General features: G+C 55.2%; 1 protein-coding gene across 1 annotated transcript in view; it reads right to left on the bottom strand.

Annotated features, from left to right (window-relative positions):
* Nucleotides 1-15761, bottom strand: part of LOC114063450 — a 22653-nt gene extending 6892 nt beyond the window's left edge. Inside the window, exons 1-2 of the mRNA XM_027895725.1 lie at nucleotides 15272-15761; nucleotides 1335-1532 (exon numbers count right to left, since the gene is read on the bottom strand). Coding sequence (XP_027751526.1) covers nucleotides 1335-1532; nucleotides 15272-15274 — 201 coding nt within the window. The 5' untranslated portion in view covers nucleotides 15275-15761. The remainder of the gene's footprint in view (nucleotides 1-1334; nucleotides 1533-15271) is intronic.
* Nucleotides 15762-16872: the final 1111 nt, after the last annotated feature.

The raw sequence follows: 16872 nt of genomic DNA, 5'->3' as shown, positions 1-16872 counted from the left end.
GCCCCAGGACTGCCCAGCACACCCCTCCTGCCCCCAACACCGCCCTGTTGGGACAGCAGCACTGCGGGTTCGGCTCCCTGCCCCTTTCCCTCCCTCTCCCCTCCACCACCTCACCTGCCCAAGGCACTGCTGGAAGCTGCCGGGATCTCAAGGAGCGGGGACACTGCTACCTTGGCGAGGCCAAGATGTTTGGGGGAAAGCTGAGAGGTGCCTTGCCATAATGAGCAGTTCACACAAACGAAAAGCCTTTTGTTTCTTTAGAGGGGAAAAACTTGTGATGCACCGTTGAATTAAAAACTGCAGCTACAGATAGTGATGGAATAATTCCTATTCCGGTGTTCGTGACAGAGAGCAGCTCCCAAAAATCCTTATGTACAGCCTTGGATCCTCCTGGGCTCACAAACACACAAACTGGCACCAAGCTGGAGGCTGGCTGACAACACAGTGGGACAAACACTGCACCCAAGCACTTACTTGCGAGATGCGCAGCTTTACATGGATCCATCCTATGTGATGGGTCTTTCCCCACAGCATTTCACCTCCTTGAGACAAATGAGTAACTGATTGTTTCAGCTTCTATTTAATACTTTTGCTCCTCCTAGAAGTCCCTTGCCCTCCACCATGAGGGCTTCTATCGACAGCCTGGCCATTTACCCGCTCCGCATTCAGAGATAAGAGGGCTAGACCGAACCCAACTTTTAGGTTGTTGGGGCTGGTTGTTTGGGTGGGTTTTTTTTTTTCTCATCCTTCAGACTTTGAGCCAAGTTTGTGATGGAGGCGTTTGACTCACTGTTTAACATTTTAGGCTCCCAACAGTAACGCACGTTAATCTCGGGCTCGTTCTGGCAGTAAATGTAACGTGACTCCTCGGGGCTACCGAGCCTTGCGACCGTTCCAGCAACCATCAAAGGGGAGCTGGAGTTCTGGCAAAAACACCGACTGGCAGCATTTCGCCCCGCACGCCCTCCCGCCGGTGGCGGGAGCCCGACGGCTTCATCCACAGGGTCAGAGGACGGAAGGGGTCAGAGGCCACCTGAGTCAGCCACATCCAGCAAGTGCTTTGCTAAACCTCTTCCTGTGAAGCCCTTACGCCTTCCGTGCGGTGTTGCTGGCTGTGGAAGGCGAGGGCACCGCTCCACACCTGATCTCCGCGCGGGCTTGGCTTCGACAACGATTTCTCAGCTGTTTCCCAACTGTCTGCCTGCCCCGTGGGTCGTCACACCTCCCACCCAGGCTGCCGCACGTACCTTCTGCCGGCCGTTACACGCACGAGAGGCAGAAAGAAAACTCTCCAAGAGAGCCTCCCCAGGCCTTAGAGAGCGTGATGTACTCACACAGGCATCCTGCTGAATGCACTGCAGGATGTGCTTGGCTGGAATCAGGAAGTCTATGAGGTAGCGCAGTCCATCCCCACGGTACGTCTTCTCCACCACATCAAAAACTTGGCACAGGACGGTGGCCGCGGTGGCCTCAAACGGAGGGTAGAGCGTCGATAACGTGCTCTGAATGCAGCCGTCCAGCGACTCCGAGTCCTGCCGAGAGACAAAGCGTTTAGTGGGACCACGGCTCGATCCGCCCCGGCGCCCCGACGAGCCCTGCGCCCAGGAGAGCAGCCATCTCCCAGCGCGGGTGGGGGGGGGAGCGAAGATCGAAGGAGCGAAGCGCTCGTCCCTTCTTAGCTCCCCCTGGCACCGGCGGTTCCAGGTAAACACTGCAAAGCTCTCCCCAAAAAGGGGAGTGGAGCGCTCGCAGAGTGCGCTGTGCACAGCGGCGAGAATTCCCAGCTTTTGCTTACGCAGCAAGTCCTTCTCCTGCCTGCGCGGGGTGGGGCGGCTGTTAGACCTCACCGCAGCACGTGAGCGCGTGCGGGCCAGCGACTCGTGGGGTGGGCGCATCGGTGGCACCCCAGTCCTGGCTACCCGGGGCTGCAGATGCCCCCCAGCACTGGGCATGTTACAGCCCGGAGCTGCAGCTTCCCGGTGGGCCCAGCGGAGCTCCAGGGACAACAGGGACAACAGGTCGGGCTGAAGCTCCTGTTGGAGCCTGCTGTGCCGTGGAATCCCAGCACAGGGTAAGTTGCCAGAGCGCTTGGTCCCGTGGAAAGCCGCTCACCAGTGAGATTCCTCGTCATTCCAAGCTCTTTGCCTCTCGTGAAAGGCTCTGCTCCAGGAGCTGGGGAATTTTCTGCACCGAGAGATGACTCCCAGCAGGACTCGCAGGCTGCATGTGAGCAGTGGTCCCTGAGCACACACACTGACACACGGGATGCCCGTTTCCAGCTCACAGATCAGAGGCAGTGGCTTCCCTGGATCCACCTTCATCTGGGAGAACCTGCCAGCCACAGCCTGCCCACGGTGTCAGGACCAATTCCAGGGCCAGAGGCCAAAATCTGAGTTATTGCATGGGTGTAAATCAAGAGGGCTTGCCAAAAAGTAACAATAAAAAAAAAAAAATAAAGTTGAACATATCTGGAGAGAGGATCAGGATCCCTCCTTTCCTTTCTGTTTTAGAGGGGATCCCTTGGGCTAACTTACAGCCAGTGGGAGTAAGTTTTGCTACAAAACCAAATGAAAGTTTACTCAGGTGTCTGACCAGGTCCTCATCTGATCTGAATCCACCTCCTTTCACTAGAGACAAGAAAGGCATTTCAGCCACTTGGCCCAGGAGCCCTACAGCCTCCTGCAGAACAGGAACAGCTGCATGGACATGCCTGAAAACATAGCTCAGTCCCACAGCAAGACTGGGAGAGAAAGTTAAACACAGCAGGGCCACAACAGCTTACAGCACCACTGGGGAGCAGCAGGGTGAGGGCATCAGGAGGAAACAAACTGTTTTGCTTCTTCCACTCCACGGCAGCACATGCTCATCACTCCAGATACCTCCACTGGCCTGAGAAACTGCAGCAGTGTCAGAGCAAGCCTGAACCGACCTGCAGCCCGAGCAGAGACGATGCTCCTCACACGAGCCTTCCCACCTCTCACAGCTCAACAACCTCCCAGTTCCTCCCTTAGAGGGCTGGGTGTTTTAAGCACAATATAAACTCCCTGCTCTGTTGTAGGACAGCCTGTGGGTCTGCACAGGAGAGGTGGGGACGCCCAGGAGATGCCCCCACAATCCCTGCCTGCACCGAGCTGGCAGAACGCGTGTGACAGGCAAACTGTGTGTGCTGCCTGTGGAACGGCGCTGCTTCCTTACCTTTCCTGCTGTTTCTCCCGGTGGCAGCAACAAGCAAGGCTGGATGGCAGCAGGCTCCTAAAGTGTTCACACCTTTCCTGAGAAATCAGCTGCCTCCTGCAATACTCCTCAAGGCCAATGCAACCGGATAAACAGAGGTTAAGGAGCTATTTTTCTTATTCACAGGACCATAGATTATCCTGAGCTGGAATCCTTAACCCAACGTTCTTAACCCAAGGACTGCAACAGCAGGAGCCCCACACTTCCAAACACTGAATGCTAGGGTGAGCATTTAACCCCAACCCTAAATGGGAGGAGAAGGCTGTTTTAGACAAGTTTCTTCCCACTCAGAAAAATAATAACCTCTGTTGACATCAACCTGTCCCAGCAAGCGCCTCTGGCCTTGTCAGGCAAAACTGGCCTTCACACAGGTGCTCTCCCACCCAGCACCAGCTGCCTGCTTGGGCACTATCACAGGAGCATTGCTGCTGGTGGCATTTGACAACAATCTCTCCGACCCTCCACAGCCCACAGGTTTCAAAGTATCAGTCGAAACCAGCTGGGGTTGGTTCTGTGCCATCTTCTGTCCCCATGCCCTGCCTGAGCAAAATTCTCTTAGATATCGATCCCTCCCCAAAAGAAATTTGTCAAGTTTACTATTGCAAATAAAACAAAGAAGTCAAAATATTTGCACATGAGTCAGTGCATCGCTCCAAGGTTCTCACACCATTCCTGCCGCCTTAGCAAAGCCTTCACAAAACAATTATTAACACTGGCACCGAATCAAAAATCTTTTATATGGTTAAAATAAACCAGGTCGTACATTATCCTTCCTTTAGTGAAATGCAGGATAACCATAGCCTGTAGCCACTGCAGAGTGCAGTGCTAACAGTGCACTCCACAGCACAGAGCCTTTATCTCCTCTGGCTAGACTACACCATGAAGCCTTGAGAGCTGTGCAGGATTCTGAGGGACAGAGAGAAGGTTTCAACCCCTTCTATTTGTAGAAGGAGATGTTTGTCCCAGTCTCTGCTAATTCCATGTGAAAAGCCCCAAAGGGGGAGTAAATTCCCACATCCCACCACGCTGCACGTGATTGCAGCACCAGCATCCTTGGGCAGCTGCACAACAAGGATGGATGGTACCTCTGTGTGCAAGAGGTGACTGTGGGGGTGACACCACTTTGCAGTGCTCCCACCCACCCAGGGTGGTCACCCAGGGGTTTGTCCTGCTGGGGTAGAGGGTGCAACGTGGCAGCGCCTCGGGAGTCACCTTGACAACACAGAGGGTGGAACCTGGCAGAGCTCGGAGCCTGCAACAGCAGCAGACTCACCTCTAATCGGGGACTCATTAACCCAACTCACAATCCGAGGGATGGGACTGCTTATTTGTATTAATTAACTTCTCAGATTGCAGAGGGGCCAGAGGAAAGGGCCTCAGCAGGGGCTGTAAGAGGCTGTTGAGTGCCAGAGCACAGCTGGGCAGCCTCACACACCCAGCCTGCAGGCAGGGCCTGCTGCCACACACATGGGAAAGACGTGGTTTGGAGGCACAGGGAACTCATAGAAATCAGAGAAGGGGATAGTGCCCTGCAGCCCAGAGGCTGATAAACCTGAAGTCCAGAGCCCGTCCTACCTACAAACCACATCACGGAATCATAGAATGTGGAAGGTTGGAAGGCATCACTGAGGTCATCCAGTCCAACCTCCCTGCTCCAGCAGGGTCCCTGAGACCATATTAGGGGTCCCCCAGACCACTGAAGGGTTTCCTAGAGCATGTTAGGGTCCCCTAGAGCACGTTAGTCCAGATGGCTTTTGAGTATCTCCAGAGAAGGAGACTCCACAATCTCTCCGGGCAACCTATTCCAGAGTTTCCATCACTTTGCTCAAGCAGGCAACGCAACCTCCAGCAGCCATGAGGAGAAACCTCTGTGACCCAGGAGGAGTGGACAGCACCTGGAGAGGAGGAGAGCCAGCTAAACCCAGCAAGGATCCAAGGACAGAGCGCTCCTGCCCCAGGACACTTCCACTTCAGCCAGCCCACAGTGTCCCCCAAGAGCTGGCAGAGCCCAGCACAGGAGCCTCTCCTGGAGGAAAGCAGCCTCCTTCAGGGACTCTGAATTTCTGGCTTCCCTGCCTCCAACACTGTTGCCACATCCCCTTCACAGAAAGGATCCTGGAAAATTATTCCTTTTCGGCCACTTGGCACAAACCCCAGCCAGGGCACTTTCCAAGCAAGCCAGAGAGCATCTCCCCAAGCAAGAGATGGCTTGGAACTCAAACGCCTCTTTGTCAATAGCACAGGAGGACCTATGAACTCCAGCTCACTGCCACCACGCCACCACACCTCCCAAAAGAGAAACACGCTTCTAAAATAACTCCTCCATAAATCAAGGCGCTAAATAAAGCCCAGGTTAAGGTCATGTCCGGCCAAACTGGCTTTCACTGCTGCTCAGTCGGGAGCTGCTGCCGGGGCTGGAGCACAGCAAGGGAAGAGGAAAGCAGCACACAGGGATGGGATGGGATGGGCTGGGCTCCCTGTGACAGGAACAACCCAGCATGGTCCCACCCAGGGGGGCAGGGAGAAGCCAGGAGGACTTCACAGCTGGCAGAGGGCTTAGGTCTGAACAGGGGCAGCAGCGAGCGGGGTGGGCGGGCTGCCCTCCCTCCCCTTCATGTCACAGCAGCCACAGATGCTGGGAAACAAATAAAGCAATAAAGCTCTGCTGCTCAGCCCTAAGAGCCCCTCTCCATCACAGACTGCAGCAATACCAGGAGCCAAGGAGAAATGAGGTTACAAGTGCCTGGGCAGAAGCCCCAAGGCCGGACTAACAAGCAGGGAGCAGGATCTGTTACAGCCCTGCTCAGGGGACACATCTGCCTTTCCTGGTGCAAGCAGCTGCTTGCAGGATGTGAGAGGAGCCTCCCAAGAGGCATCTGGAGTAACCAGGAGCTTCCTGGACTTTTCTTGGTGCACAGATCGAATTTTCTGCCTACCTTTGTGGGTATGAAGAGAACGACAATAGCAGCTCCAGCCACTGGGAACTCCTGTCGTGCTACATTTCTTTCTGACTCAGGACTCAACTTCTTCCTCTTTGGGACCTGCTGCTCACCAATTAGGTCTGAACTCTGGAGAACCTCCTACAGGTTTGGAGAACAAGAAGTCAGCCTGCCTGGGGAGCAGAGGGATCATCCCCAGGGCTACACACACACCCCTTGCACACCTCAGAACACTTTGTGCTCTTCAAACAAGAGACAGCAACCCAAACGGCTCAGGACAATGCAAGTGGGTGCAGGGGGAGGCTGCAATGCTACTGGATCCACCTGGGCTCACGGAGCCTTGGCAGCATTTTCCCTACAACTCACCCAAGCACTTTGCTAATTTTTCGTACAAAACGCTGAGTCTTCCCTGCTGACAGCCCAGATGCTGTCTGAAGACTCCTAAAAAACACTGTTATGGTGAGACCAGACTAAATGTTTGACTGACCCATGACTTATGGAGGACAACACTCCTTGCCAGCAGGCTGGACTGGCCCATGTGACACACTGAGGATTCATCCTGCAGCAGGAATTTTAGCTAAAGAACCTGCAGCTCCGCTCTCAGAAACCTAGACCCCCCCCCTATCTGAGCTGCCCAGCAATGAAAACTACACATCCCAAAGTGCCCTGGTTGGATGCAGAGCTTGGCAGAGCACGGGGCATCGCTGGGCAGTGGAGCAGAGCCCAGCCAGGCTGCGAGCACAGAGAGCTCTGAGTCACCTCCTGCTCAGCAGAGAGGCCCTGCCAGGAGCTCCCACAGCTCTGCCCTCCTTCTGCCAGCTGCCCAGAGCCTGGCCACGTCCTGCACGCACCCACTCTCGCCCAGGTACCAACAGACAGCGTGGAGGCAGGAGAGAAAAGAGCAGAGTTGCAGAGGTGAGGGGACGGGATGACCCAGGCCCCCCACGCCCCAGACTGGAAAGCAGGAATAACAGCAAAGCTGGGAAGAGGCAGAGCTCCAAGCAGCACAGCACAGAGCCTGCCCATGGCCCCCAGCCAGCTCTGGGACTGGGGGAAAAGGAGCTCACAGCAGGCACTGAGCGGGGCCGGGTTAGCTGGTCCCTCCGCCAGCAAAGGCTGCCGTGCTGCGCCGCTTGGCTGGGGCTGCTCAGCTCTCAGCTGACGTGAGAAACCTCATTTCCAGTAAAAACAGACCTCTGGGCTTTCCATGAAGCCTTTCCACTTTCTGACACAAAGCTGAAAGCCAGGCCGCTTTGCCTTTAAAAAAGGAGACATCTCTCCGTTCAAAAAGGTCTTTGGCCAAAAAGCGAGGCTTGTTTTTCTGACAAAATTCGAGATTTCCCACTCCGCTGCTGCAGGGAGGAGAACCCTCCCAGCCCCATTTCCTGAGCTGTTCTAATCACAGCGGCAGTGAGTTCAAGAGAGAAAAATCTTCCCAGAGCAAGTGCCAGCTCCCCCCTCTGCTGCTCGCTCTGAGGCTCAGGGGGAGGCTGAGAGGAGGGCGCCTGCCTTCGGCACCCTGCCCGCCTCTGGATAAAATAACGCACTCCTAAGCGGTGCAGCTGCAGAGGTAGGCATTCCCACTCCTGTAATTACACCACCTTCCTGTGAGATAACCAGGAAAGGCTCTACCTGCTCTTTGGCCTATTGTTTTAGGCTTTTCGGGGAGAAAAGCACAGCTCCACTTGGGAGGCGAGTGTTTGCAGCCTCCCCCAGGCCAGCTTTGCTCAAGGATTCTCCAAAGAGCAAGCTGCCTGCTGCGTGCCACCACGGCACCCCTGGCAGAGGGCACGGCTGCAGCCTGGCTCGGCTCCCCCGCCGCTGGGGCAGGCAGGACGGCTCCACAGCCTGTGGATAAACCAGCTCCTGCAGCCTCGCAGGGAGTGGTGCTCGGCAGACAGAGCTGGGAGAATCATTTCCAGATGCCTCCCTCTGTTCCCCCAGCCCTTCCCTCCGTGTTGACGCGGCCGCGGCAGCCAAAGCAGCTCCTACCGGGCAGCACACGGGATTATCATTCCAGGCACTGCGGGAAAACAAGCGCTTGGAAGCGATTAACTCATGATCTCTCACTTAATTAAACAAAGGGAAAAATGATGTATTTGCTTTTCGGCTCCGAGGTGCCTCCTCTGCGCATGCTGTAGGTCTGGGCCTGCGCAGCTGCTGCAAGGCAGGCCCAGAGCCGGGCGATCTCCCTGCCAGCCCGAGCTCGGTTTGTTTTCACTCAAAGAGGGACATCCCAGATTGCTCTGAAAGTGAAGCATAACCTCCTGCAAGCTTCGAGCTTTGGAGCTCACGCACAGCTACTCCCGTGCTGTCCTCGTGCCGGAGCAAAAGGCAGGGAATAGCAGACGGCAGAGGCAGCCTGGCCCAGGTACATCCCTGGCTCTGTACCACACACATCATCACGTGGCAGCATGACCTGAGCCTGCCCTCCAGCCCCAGACCCCTGGTCATGCTGGTCTAACACAGCACCTTCCTCCTTACTCATTCCTCTCTACCCTTCCCTTTGGGTTTTCGTACTCCAGCTTCTCTGGAGCAGAGCCTGTGACTCTCTCCTTTGTCCGTGCAACACCCAACATATCAGAAAAGCTGCTGACAACTCCCAAACAGATTAAAGAGCCCAAAGTGGGGAGGACCCACAATCCAAGAAAGTTTAGGCAGAGAGGGGCAGACCTGGGGAATGGAGATAAGCCTTTCCTCACGGGGATGTGTCCCGCTCACAAATGAGCTCTCAATGAACTGAGCAGGAGGCAGGTCTTACCCAGACCAGCAAATGAGCCTGCTGCCAAAGACCTGTTACTTTCTATTAGCAATAGATCAAGGATATGATACAGGTGTTTAAAGGGCAGCTGAGAGAGCGGATCAAAGCCCTGTCCTTAGAGAGACATCTTACAGCTGAAATGAGGGCCCAGAAGTGGATGAGAAGAGCTGTGTATAAAACACCATCCTACAGCTGGACACCAGCTTGTTTTGCTTTAGTTTAATCAAGGGATTAAGTCCTTAATCTGAAATAACTGTCTAAGCACAGGTTTTTGTAAAATATCACTGGCATAGATCTAACCGTGCAATTAATTAACAGAGGAGTTCTCTGCGTGATGCAAAGCCTTGGGTACTTCAGAACACCCTTCCCAGCAACAGACCAAGAGAGCATGAGCACGTGGCAGCCATGGTTTCACTGCCCTCACGTGCCCACCTCCTTGAGACCCCCCAGAGTTCTCCTCTTCACTCCTGCACGCCACGGTCCAGCCGGGGATCTCCACGTTCAAAGTGTCATGTTCCTACAGCAGGCTCGGGCAAAGCTTGCTAAATCCTGTTAGATACCACAGACAGAGCCAAGAACTTCCCAGGCCACTTCTACACAAGACGTTGCAGCAGGCTCCCTTTTCTTTGCAGAGCTCTTCTTGCAAATGCACCTTCCCCTCTGCTACCCAACAAAAGAAACTGCTTGAGCTCATTCAGCTTATTATTAGCGACAGCATTTGCTCTGCTCTCAGCTTCAGGCATTGGCATCCACCTGGCAAACCAACCCGAGCAGCAGCACCCCTTCCCATTTGTGCCTGCTGTGTACCAAAGAACAGGGCACTCCAGGCAGATGAAAGATTTGCTTAGACCAGCCAGCTATAAAATACCCTGTGCAAGTTCTCCATCGAACAGGTCAGCTCATTTTAACACATTTAGTCCGAGGCATTAGGCCATAGCCTGCCCCTCGTGTTCAGACACCCATCTGGGGGCATCTTACAACAGATGGGCAGCCGCCTGTGCTCCAAAAAAAAAAATGATAATCCTTCAGCAGACCAGCTGACGAGTGCCAAAAACGATCTCCATGGGGTCACTATTTAGATTATTAGTTCTGTGCCAGCACAGCACACGTTCTGGGCTCACGTTCACAGCTCACCCCTTCCTCTGCGAGGTGCAGGAGCTGCTGGACGGACTCTCGTGGGGACTCCTGGATTCTCCAGATTTTGCCACCTTCATACCTGGGGGTGGGTGCCATGGAGAAACGATCCTGTTTTAGTTAAAGAGCTCCCAGAGTGAATGTGGGAGCTAGGAAACAGTCTAGAGTCCCAGCATCCCATAACAGATGAGCCATGGTTCCTTTTGGCCTTAAAGGACACACTATTACCATGTGCTAATGAAACACAAGTCCTGCTGTGTCAGAGGGGAACAGAAACTGCTCTGAAGCGGAGCTGCCACTCCAGGAGGGGCCAGCAAGAGAAAAGAGTGAGTGCAGAAGGACCTTCCTTGGAGGAGAACATCCCAGCACACCTCTGATATGAGAAAGGAGCCAGCAGCAGCAACCAGATGCCACCTCTGAGGAAGAGGCTGTAAGGAAGGACGAGCCAGAAGGGCAGAGCAGGCAGCCCAGAGATGTCCATGGCTATGCCAGTTCAGCCATGAAGCAGCAGTCTGTGCTCTGCAGGGAGAAGTGCTCCTGGTTAGAGGCACCCAGATTTGCTCCAAGACTCTCCAAGCTCACTGGGTACAGAGACACGTGTGCTCAAGCTCTCCCGCCCCTGAGCAGCCAAGCCTGGGGCAGAGTCAGATGAAACCATTTCCCCTCTATTTTGGGCACAGCACTAAATGCATGCCTCCCGGAAAGCTGAGTAAATCAGTCAGAAATTCACTGCTTTTACTAAACTCCTGAGTTAGAAAGGGGTGAACACAGGCTTTTAAAACTACTCTCTTTATAGCTTTTTTTTTTTTCCAAACAGAAAACAGTCTCACGTGTCCCATTATTTCCATACATATCAAAGGAGGGTGGAGATTTAACTAGCAATTTCTAAAAGATCTTTGTGCACAGAAGGGATGTATGCCAAAACGTGGGTGGTTATAAGCCCAAACACAAAGGAGAATACATCCACAGGCATTTTTCCCCTTGATCCATTAACGGATCTGCATACCAGCCTCCTGAGCATATGAGAGGGACCTTGTTCAAAAGGTAAATGTATTCAGCAAGATGACAACAGACAGCAAACAACCCACATCCTTTAACCACGTTGGAGGCTCAGGGTTTGTGTTGGGAGGCACTGAGATCTGACAGGCAGCCTCGGGGAAGGTCTCCTCCTCCCGGAGGAACCTGCTCAGGAAGCCTCTGCCCCACCCCAGGCAGGCTGCAAAGCTCAAGGCGGACACCTAGCTCAGGTCACCAGAACTTTCCTCCTCTGCACCACCCCACAAACCACCACGGGGCCACAGCACCACATTCCACTGGGGGTGACCATAAGGACCCCACCAAGGACCCCCCTACCACATCCACCAGTGTCCAGGGGGAGCACGTGCCAGCCTTCACCTGGTCCCCGCTCCTTTTCAGCTGAGCCATTTGATCCTATGCAAAAAAAAAAAGGGTCTGGTTGCACCAGCTGGAGCAAGGGTTCATCCTGGGCTTCCCAGCCTGATGGCAGAATGGTAAATTTGAGCAGACAGAAAGACTTTCAGATTCGTCCTGTGCTGCTTTGATCTTGGAAGTTTCAGCTTGGTGTCCAACGATGCAAAAAATGGGATACGTACGAAACCAGCCAGGAGCACTTACCACAAGAAAGGCCCCATTTTTCTGTTAATTTTTTAATGAAAGACCAGGCCAGCCAACAGAGATGAGGCACTCGGTGTGGCAGAGAGGAATTAGCATGGCCAAACCTTCAGAGTCAACAAGGGCACGTCCACTCACTTCTCTGAGCTGCAGCCCCGGTGCCAGGAGTGGTGCAGACAGTACGGAGCATCCCATGGCTAGAGCTGAGCAGCTTGGTCCAGCAGCCTCTCCTTGCTTTATGTTGCTGTTCAGGCAGCAACACGTCTGATCCTGGTGCTGCTACTCCCTTTTTCAGGCCTTGGAGACGTTGAACTCTGCAGGACTGGAACAGGGGGTTCCCTCCTGGGTAGGGAGCCAGGAATGTGAACCAAAGGTGCTCTCATATGAGTGCCCAAGGGTGGGTTCATTTATAGTTTCCACAGAAGACACAACTGTTTGAACAGAGATTTTTTTTCAGCACTTGGGTGCTAAAGGGACCTGTAGCCCCTGTGGTGTGACTTCTACCCACACTCGGCCCCACTGCTCAGGTTTAGGCACACAGCCTGTAGGATGGTTCGAGTTTTGCATGGACAAGTTGCAGACAGGGCTGTGTTTGAGATGGAACCAGAAAATGAGGCTCCATGAGCTGAGTGGCTGTGCCTGTGCTCTGGTATTTAGAGGCAGACAAGCTGGCTGTCATGTTTGAAGTGACCAGTTGCAAGATGCTGACAAGGCTCTCACACTGTGATCTCTTCTGCTTAGCAGGGCATGCCCTCAGGTCCACTGCCCCTGGGGGAAGATGGCAGCAGCATGGCCACAGGGGGTCAAGCTACAGGATGCTGGTTTGCTGCAGATAAGTGCTGACACTCAGCACAGAGTCCTCCTTGGATGCCTGCAGCATCTCACCATGAGCACTCGCTGTCTGGCATTCCCACGTGGTACCAGAACACATGTGGTGATTCCTGGGTGGAGATACCTGGATGCAGCTGGCCTGTGACCCGCATTTAGCCATTGTTTTTATTGCCACAGCGAGCAGCACGTTCACCTGCCCCGGTGCTTTTGGAAAGAAGCTGGGCAAAATGCAAGTTGTCATCCCTTGTTACCCCAGAGGAGGTGCTTTCAAACCGCTTCCATGTGCTCAGGATTATGTGTCTGGACTTTGTCTGCGTTCCAACATCTTACTCATGGCTTTGGCACAGAAATAAAGGAAGAAGATCCCCAATGCTTAAAGGTCTTTGTGATTCCCAGACTCATTTCCTTCCCACCCTGGGAGAAGACATAACCAGGGGATAAAAGAAAGACCCGATTTTCTGCTGAAACCCATCCTCTCTCCTGCCAGCACAGAGGTGCCACCTGAACTTCTCTGCAGGAAGCACCAGGCGAGGTGAAGCCCTTTCTCTCTCCCATTCCCTCCCAGGGAATGAGGGCAGATCCCCAGTCACAAAAGCCACGATGGGACGAGCAAGGTAAAGAGAGCCCAGCCAGGCTCCTGCTTTGCTCACACCACGGGGTTTCCACAGCTGCAAAAGTCACTTCTCGTGGAAGTGGGCTACTTTAGGCATCCCCCAGCTGCCACAACCCTGTGCACTCGTACACACACCACATCAGCCCTAACACTGAAGCCCCAGGAAGAGGAGTCACCTGCCTCAGGCAGAGCAGGGCAGCCAGCAGCTGTCCCTTGCCAGACCTCCATCAGGAGCCAAGGCCTCCAAGTGTCCTGCAGACTGCTGGAGCCAATGGGGAAAGCCTCTTGCAGGCCAGCAGACTGACACACAGTCACTGAGATCCGTATTTTTTGCCTGCAGGGTTTGTTTGATTCCCCAGGACATCAAAACCTCACACAGAACAGCTTGGAGCTGCAGTCACAACTTGGTCGCTCGGAGAAACGCGTCTCCCAAAATGCAGACTGCTCAACACTGAGAACAAACATCTGCCATGGACCACAAGTGTCTGCAGTGTGGCCAGCACCCACTGCTGGGTCTGTGGCAGCTCAACCTCTGGTTCCTGCTCCTTCCAGCTGCTCTGAGCACCTGAGGGGCACATGGTCTCTGCTCAGCAGTGATCCGTGGTCCCTGCACGCCCACAACCCACCACGGCACCTGGACTGGCTGTGGCACTGCTCCACACAAAGGACCCTGCTTCAGACAGCGTTTGCATCACTCATCAGGACAACATGAAGGAGGACCTGAGCCTGGGATGAAGCACTTGGGAATCAGAAAGTCACCTCCAGCTTGCAGGAGCAGGGAGCAGCAGCTGGTCTCTGCCTCAGGCCTCCCAGAGCAGAGTTTCACAAGTGCTGCTCCAGCCCTCATGGCAAAATACAGCCCATAGGACTGCAAGGGATGGCCTCCACCCTGCACAGCCCCAAACAGTGCTTTCCTTTGATTTCAACTTCATAGACTAACCAGCACAGGTCAAAAACTGCCAGGAACACACAAGGCATAGGGGGAAGGAAAGAGGTCTCCTGATGGGGATGGAGAAGTGGAAGAAGTGAGATGCCTGCAGGCCTCCATGGCAGGATGGGAGCAGAGAGCACACCATGGCTCTGACACCAGCACGTGAGGGTAGAGAGCACCACAGAATCCTCTGCAGGGTAGCTGGAGGGTGGCAAAGGGAAAAGACGTGGGTCTGCAAGGTTAGCTCAGGTTGCAGAAGCCACAAGTTGGTCAACGCATCCTTCAATGAAAGCCAAGCTGCTCCAGGCCCAGAAGCTGAACTCTTAAGATAAAAGAGCAAATCACTGCCAGGCACAGCAGCAATGCAAGCTGCTTATGCCCCTCACGGACTTTGTTCCCCCTGCTGTGGGGAAGCAGCCCATGACACAGCAGGTCACCTCCAGGACACTCAGGACTGCAGGGCCCGAGCCTGAGCCCAGGAGTAAACCACGGTCAGAAGCCAGGCTGGTGCCCCCAGTGGGATCTCACCACAGGGCCAGCAATCCCTCCAGCCTCTGCCAGCCCTCCAGGCTGCCAGTTTGCAGGGCAGCATCAGCGTGGCTGGGCAGGGGACAACAGCCCAGCAGCCACTCCCAGGGAGACTGGGTACTCTGCAGCTTGCTGGGCTCACCAGCCTCACCCCTCCCCAGGCAAGGATCTCCACGTGCAGAACCTGGCACTGGAAGGGAAGAGTCCCTGCTGGGCTCCAGGGGCTCTCTGATCCCCCAGATGCCCACCCTGGGCAGGAGAAGCCGATGTTCTCCCCTTCTCCAGGCTCTGCAATGGGGCAGTGCCCGCAGCCCCACAGCAGGACTGGCAAAGAGCGAGGGCAGGAGGAGAGCTCAGCACAGCACCCAGGCAGCCCCAAAGGCAGGGCCCTGCCTGACCTGCTCCATCGCAGCTCCTGCTCCAGCGCTGCACCCTGGCAGGCACCTCTCAGGGGGTCAGTGCCAGCAAGAGCCCCGTGTCCCCGATGCCACCGCTCGGGACTGGCACCAAGGGGAGCCACCCGAGTACCGGGCAGTGCCAAAGGAGACGCTTCCCGCTCCCGGCGTTAGCGCCGTGCGCTGCTCCAGGGAGGCTGCCCCGGGAGCGGCTCCATCCCGCACAGCCCTGCTCGTGCCCAGGGCAAGAGCCCTTCGCAGAGATTTCCTTACCATGTTCCCGGCCTCCTTTATCGCCCCTCACTTCCAGAGACGGCGTTTTTTCTCTTTTTCCTCCATGTGTGCGACGGGGCGTCTCCTCTCCCCTCCGACGTGAACCACCGAAGCACTTTGAGTTCTGGACTGTAATCCAAGCCCTCACCGCCCCCAGCACAGCTCCAACTAATCTAACTCATGACACTACCGGGGCCGAGCAGGGGACCTCGAAGGTTTCTCTGACAGCCAACTCCAGCGCTAGACGGCAGAGGGGCATAGCGGGAGCGGGGTGCCGCTTCCCCCGGCCCTGCGGGGACCTCGGGGACACGGGCAGAGCCAGAGGCGCTGCCGGGCTGTTCCTTACGGCATCGCCGACATCCACGGCCCTCGGAGCGCCGCACAGACCCGCTCAATGCAGGCGCGTCGTGGCAGGGAGCTGCCCTCGCCCGGGAAGATCTGAAGAGCTGCGAGAGGAGAACAAGCCCACGGCAGGCATCCCGAGAAGGTTTCCAGCTTCCCAAAAGAGGTTTCCAGCAAAATGCTCCCCCCACACACACCCCTCGCCGCCACCACCACCACGCCCGCCGCCTCCTCTTGGCTTGTTTTTTTTCTCTTAAGTCCGGAGAAGTTTCTCCACTCCGCGAGATCCCGAGGCAGCGCTGCAGGTTAAGCAAAACGACGAGGAGCACAGAGAGAGCGCTCTGAAATATTGTTTTTCTAACTTCTAGAAGGAAAACAGAGAGCAGTGACCGCTTCAGGCAACAGCAACAAACTGCATTGGGATCGGGAGGGAGATTGTGGAGACCTCACCCCCTCCCAAAGGAGGAAGTAATTTAACACGGCAAGTTTCTCCACCCCTCCATTAATTGTTTAAGATGGCCAGGGGCCAAAAGCAGTGCCCGAACACTGGGGAAGGTCACCAAACAGGCAGGCAGCAGCCTACAGAAGTGACAACGGGAAAGGGCAGAGCCACAGAGGCGGAGAGGGAGGAGAGAGGCAGGTGCCGCGGGGCATCCCAGGATCTGCTGACAAACAAAGGCTTTGTGTAACGGGAAGCAGGGCGGGAAGTGACACACTGGCAAAACCTCGGAGCCCTGGGCACGAGGTGCAGGGCCTGGGACCAGAAACTGCTTCCCCAGACCAAGCGGAGCATGGTTTTGGCAGCCTCACTGGAGGCTGACCCTCCATCAAGGAATCCACAGTACTGGTACTTGGTTGTCCCCACTTCTGGGAGGGGTTACACAAACCAATCCATCCCAAGAGGAGGAGTTACTCATATCTACAGCAGGAGGGGAAACATCTCCTGCATGGACAAGCTGAGCAGAGCAGCACAGGGTACTTGCCTGATGAAGCTGGAGCGACTGCTGCCAACATCTCTGCTGCCTTGGCTCAGGGGGCAGACCCCCACAGCCTTCCCAGCTCTGCTCCACAGAGCCCATGCAGGCTGGTCCAGCTCAAGACCACCTTCGGACACTCCTTTCCCAGACAGGACTGCCAACACTCGGCCCCTAAAACCTCCTTGCACATGATGGCCTCACCAGGGCATGTTTCCAGACCTGACCAGCAACTGAGGGTCTGAGCAGCCCCAAAGCCAGCCCTTCAATCCACCCCTGCTCAGC

Source organism: Empidonax traillii, unplaced genomic scaffold, assembly GCF_003031625.1.
Source record: "Empidonax traillii isolate 1590-97213 ecotype Southwest subspecies unplaced genomic scaffold, ASM303162v1 scaffold465:size698125, whole genome shotgun sequence".
In the NCBI taxonomy this organism is placed as follows: Eukaryota; Metazoa; Chordata; class Aves; order Passeriformes; family Tyrannidae; genus Empidonax; species Empidonax traillii.
This window is presented reverse-complemented; position numbering and strand designations above follow the sequence as displayed.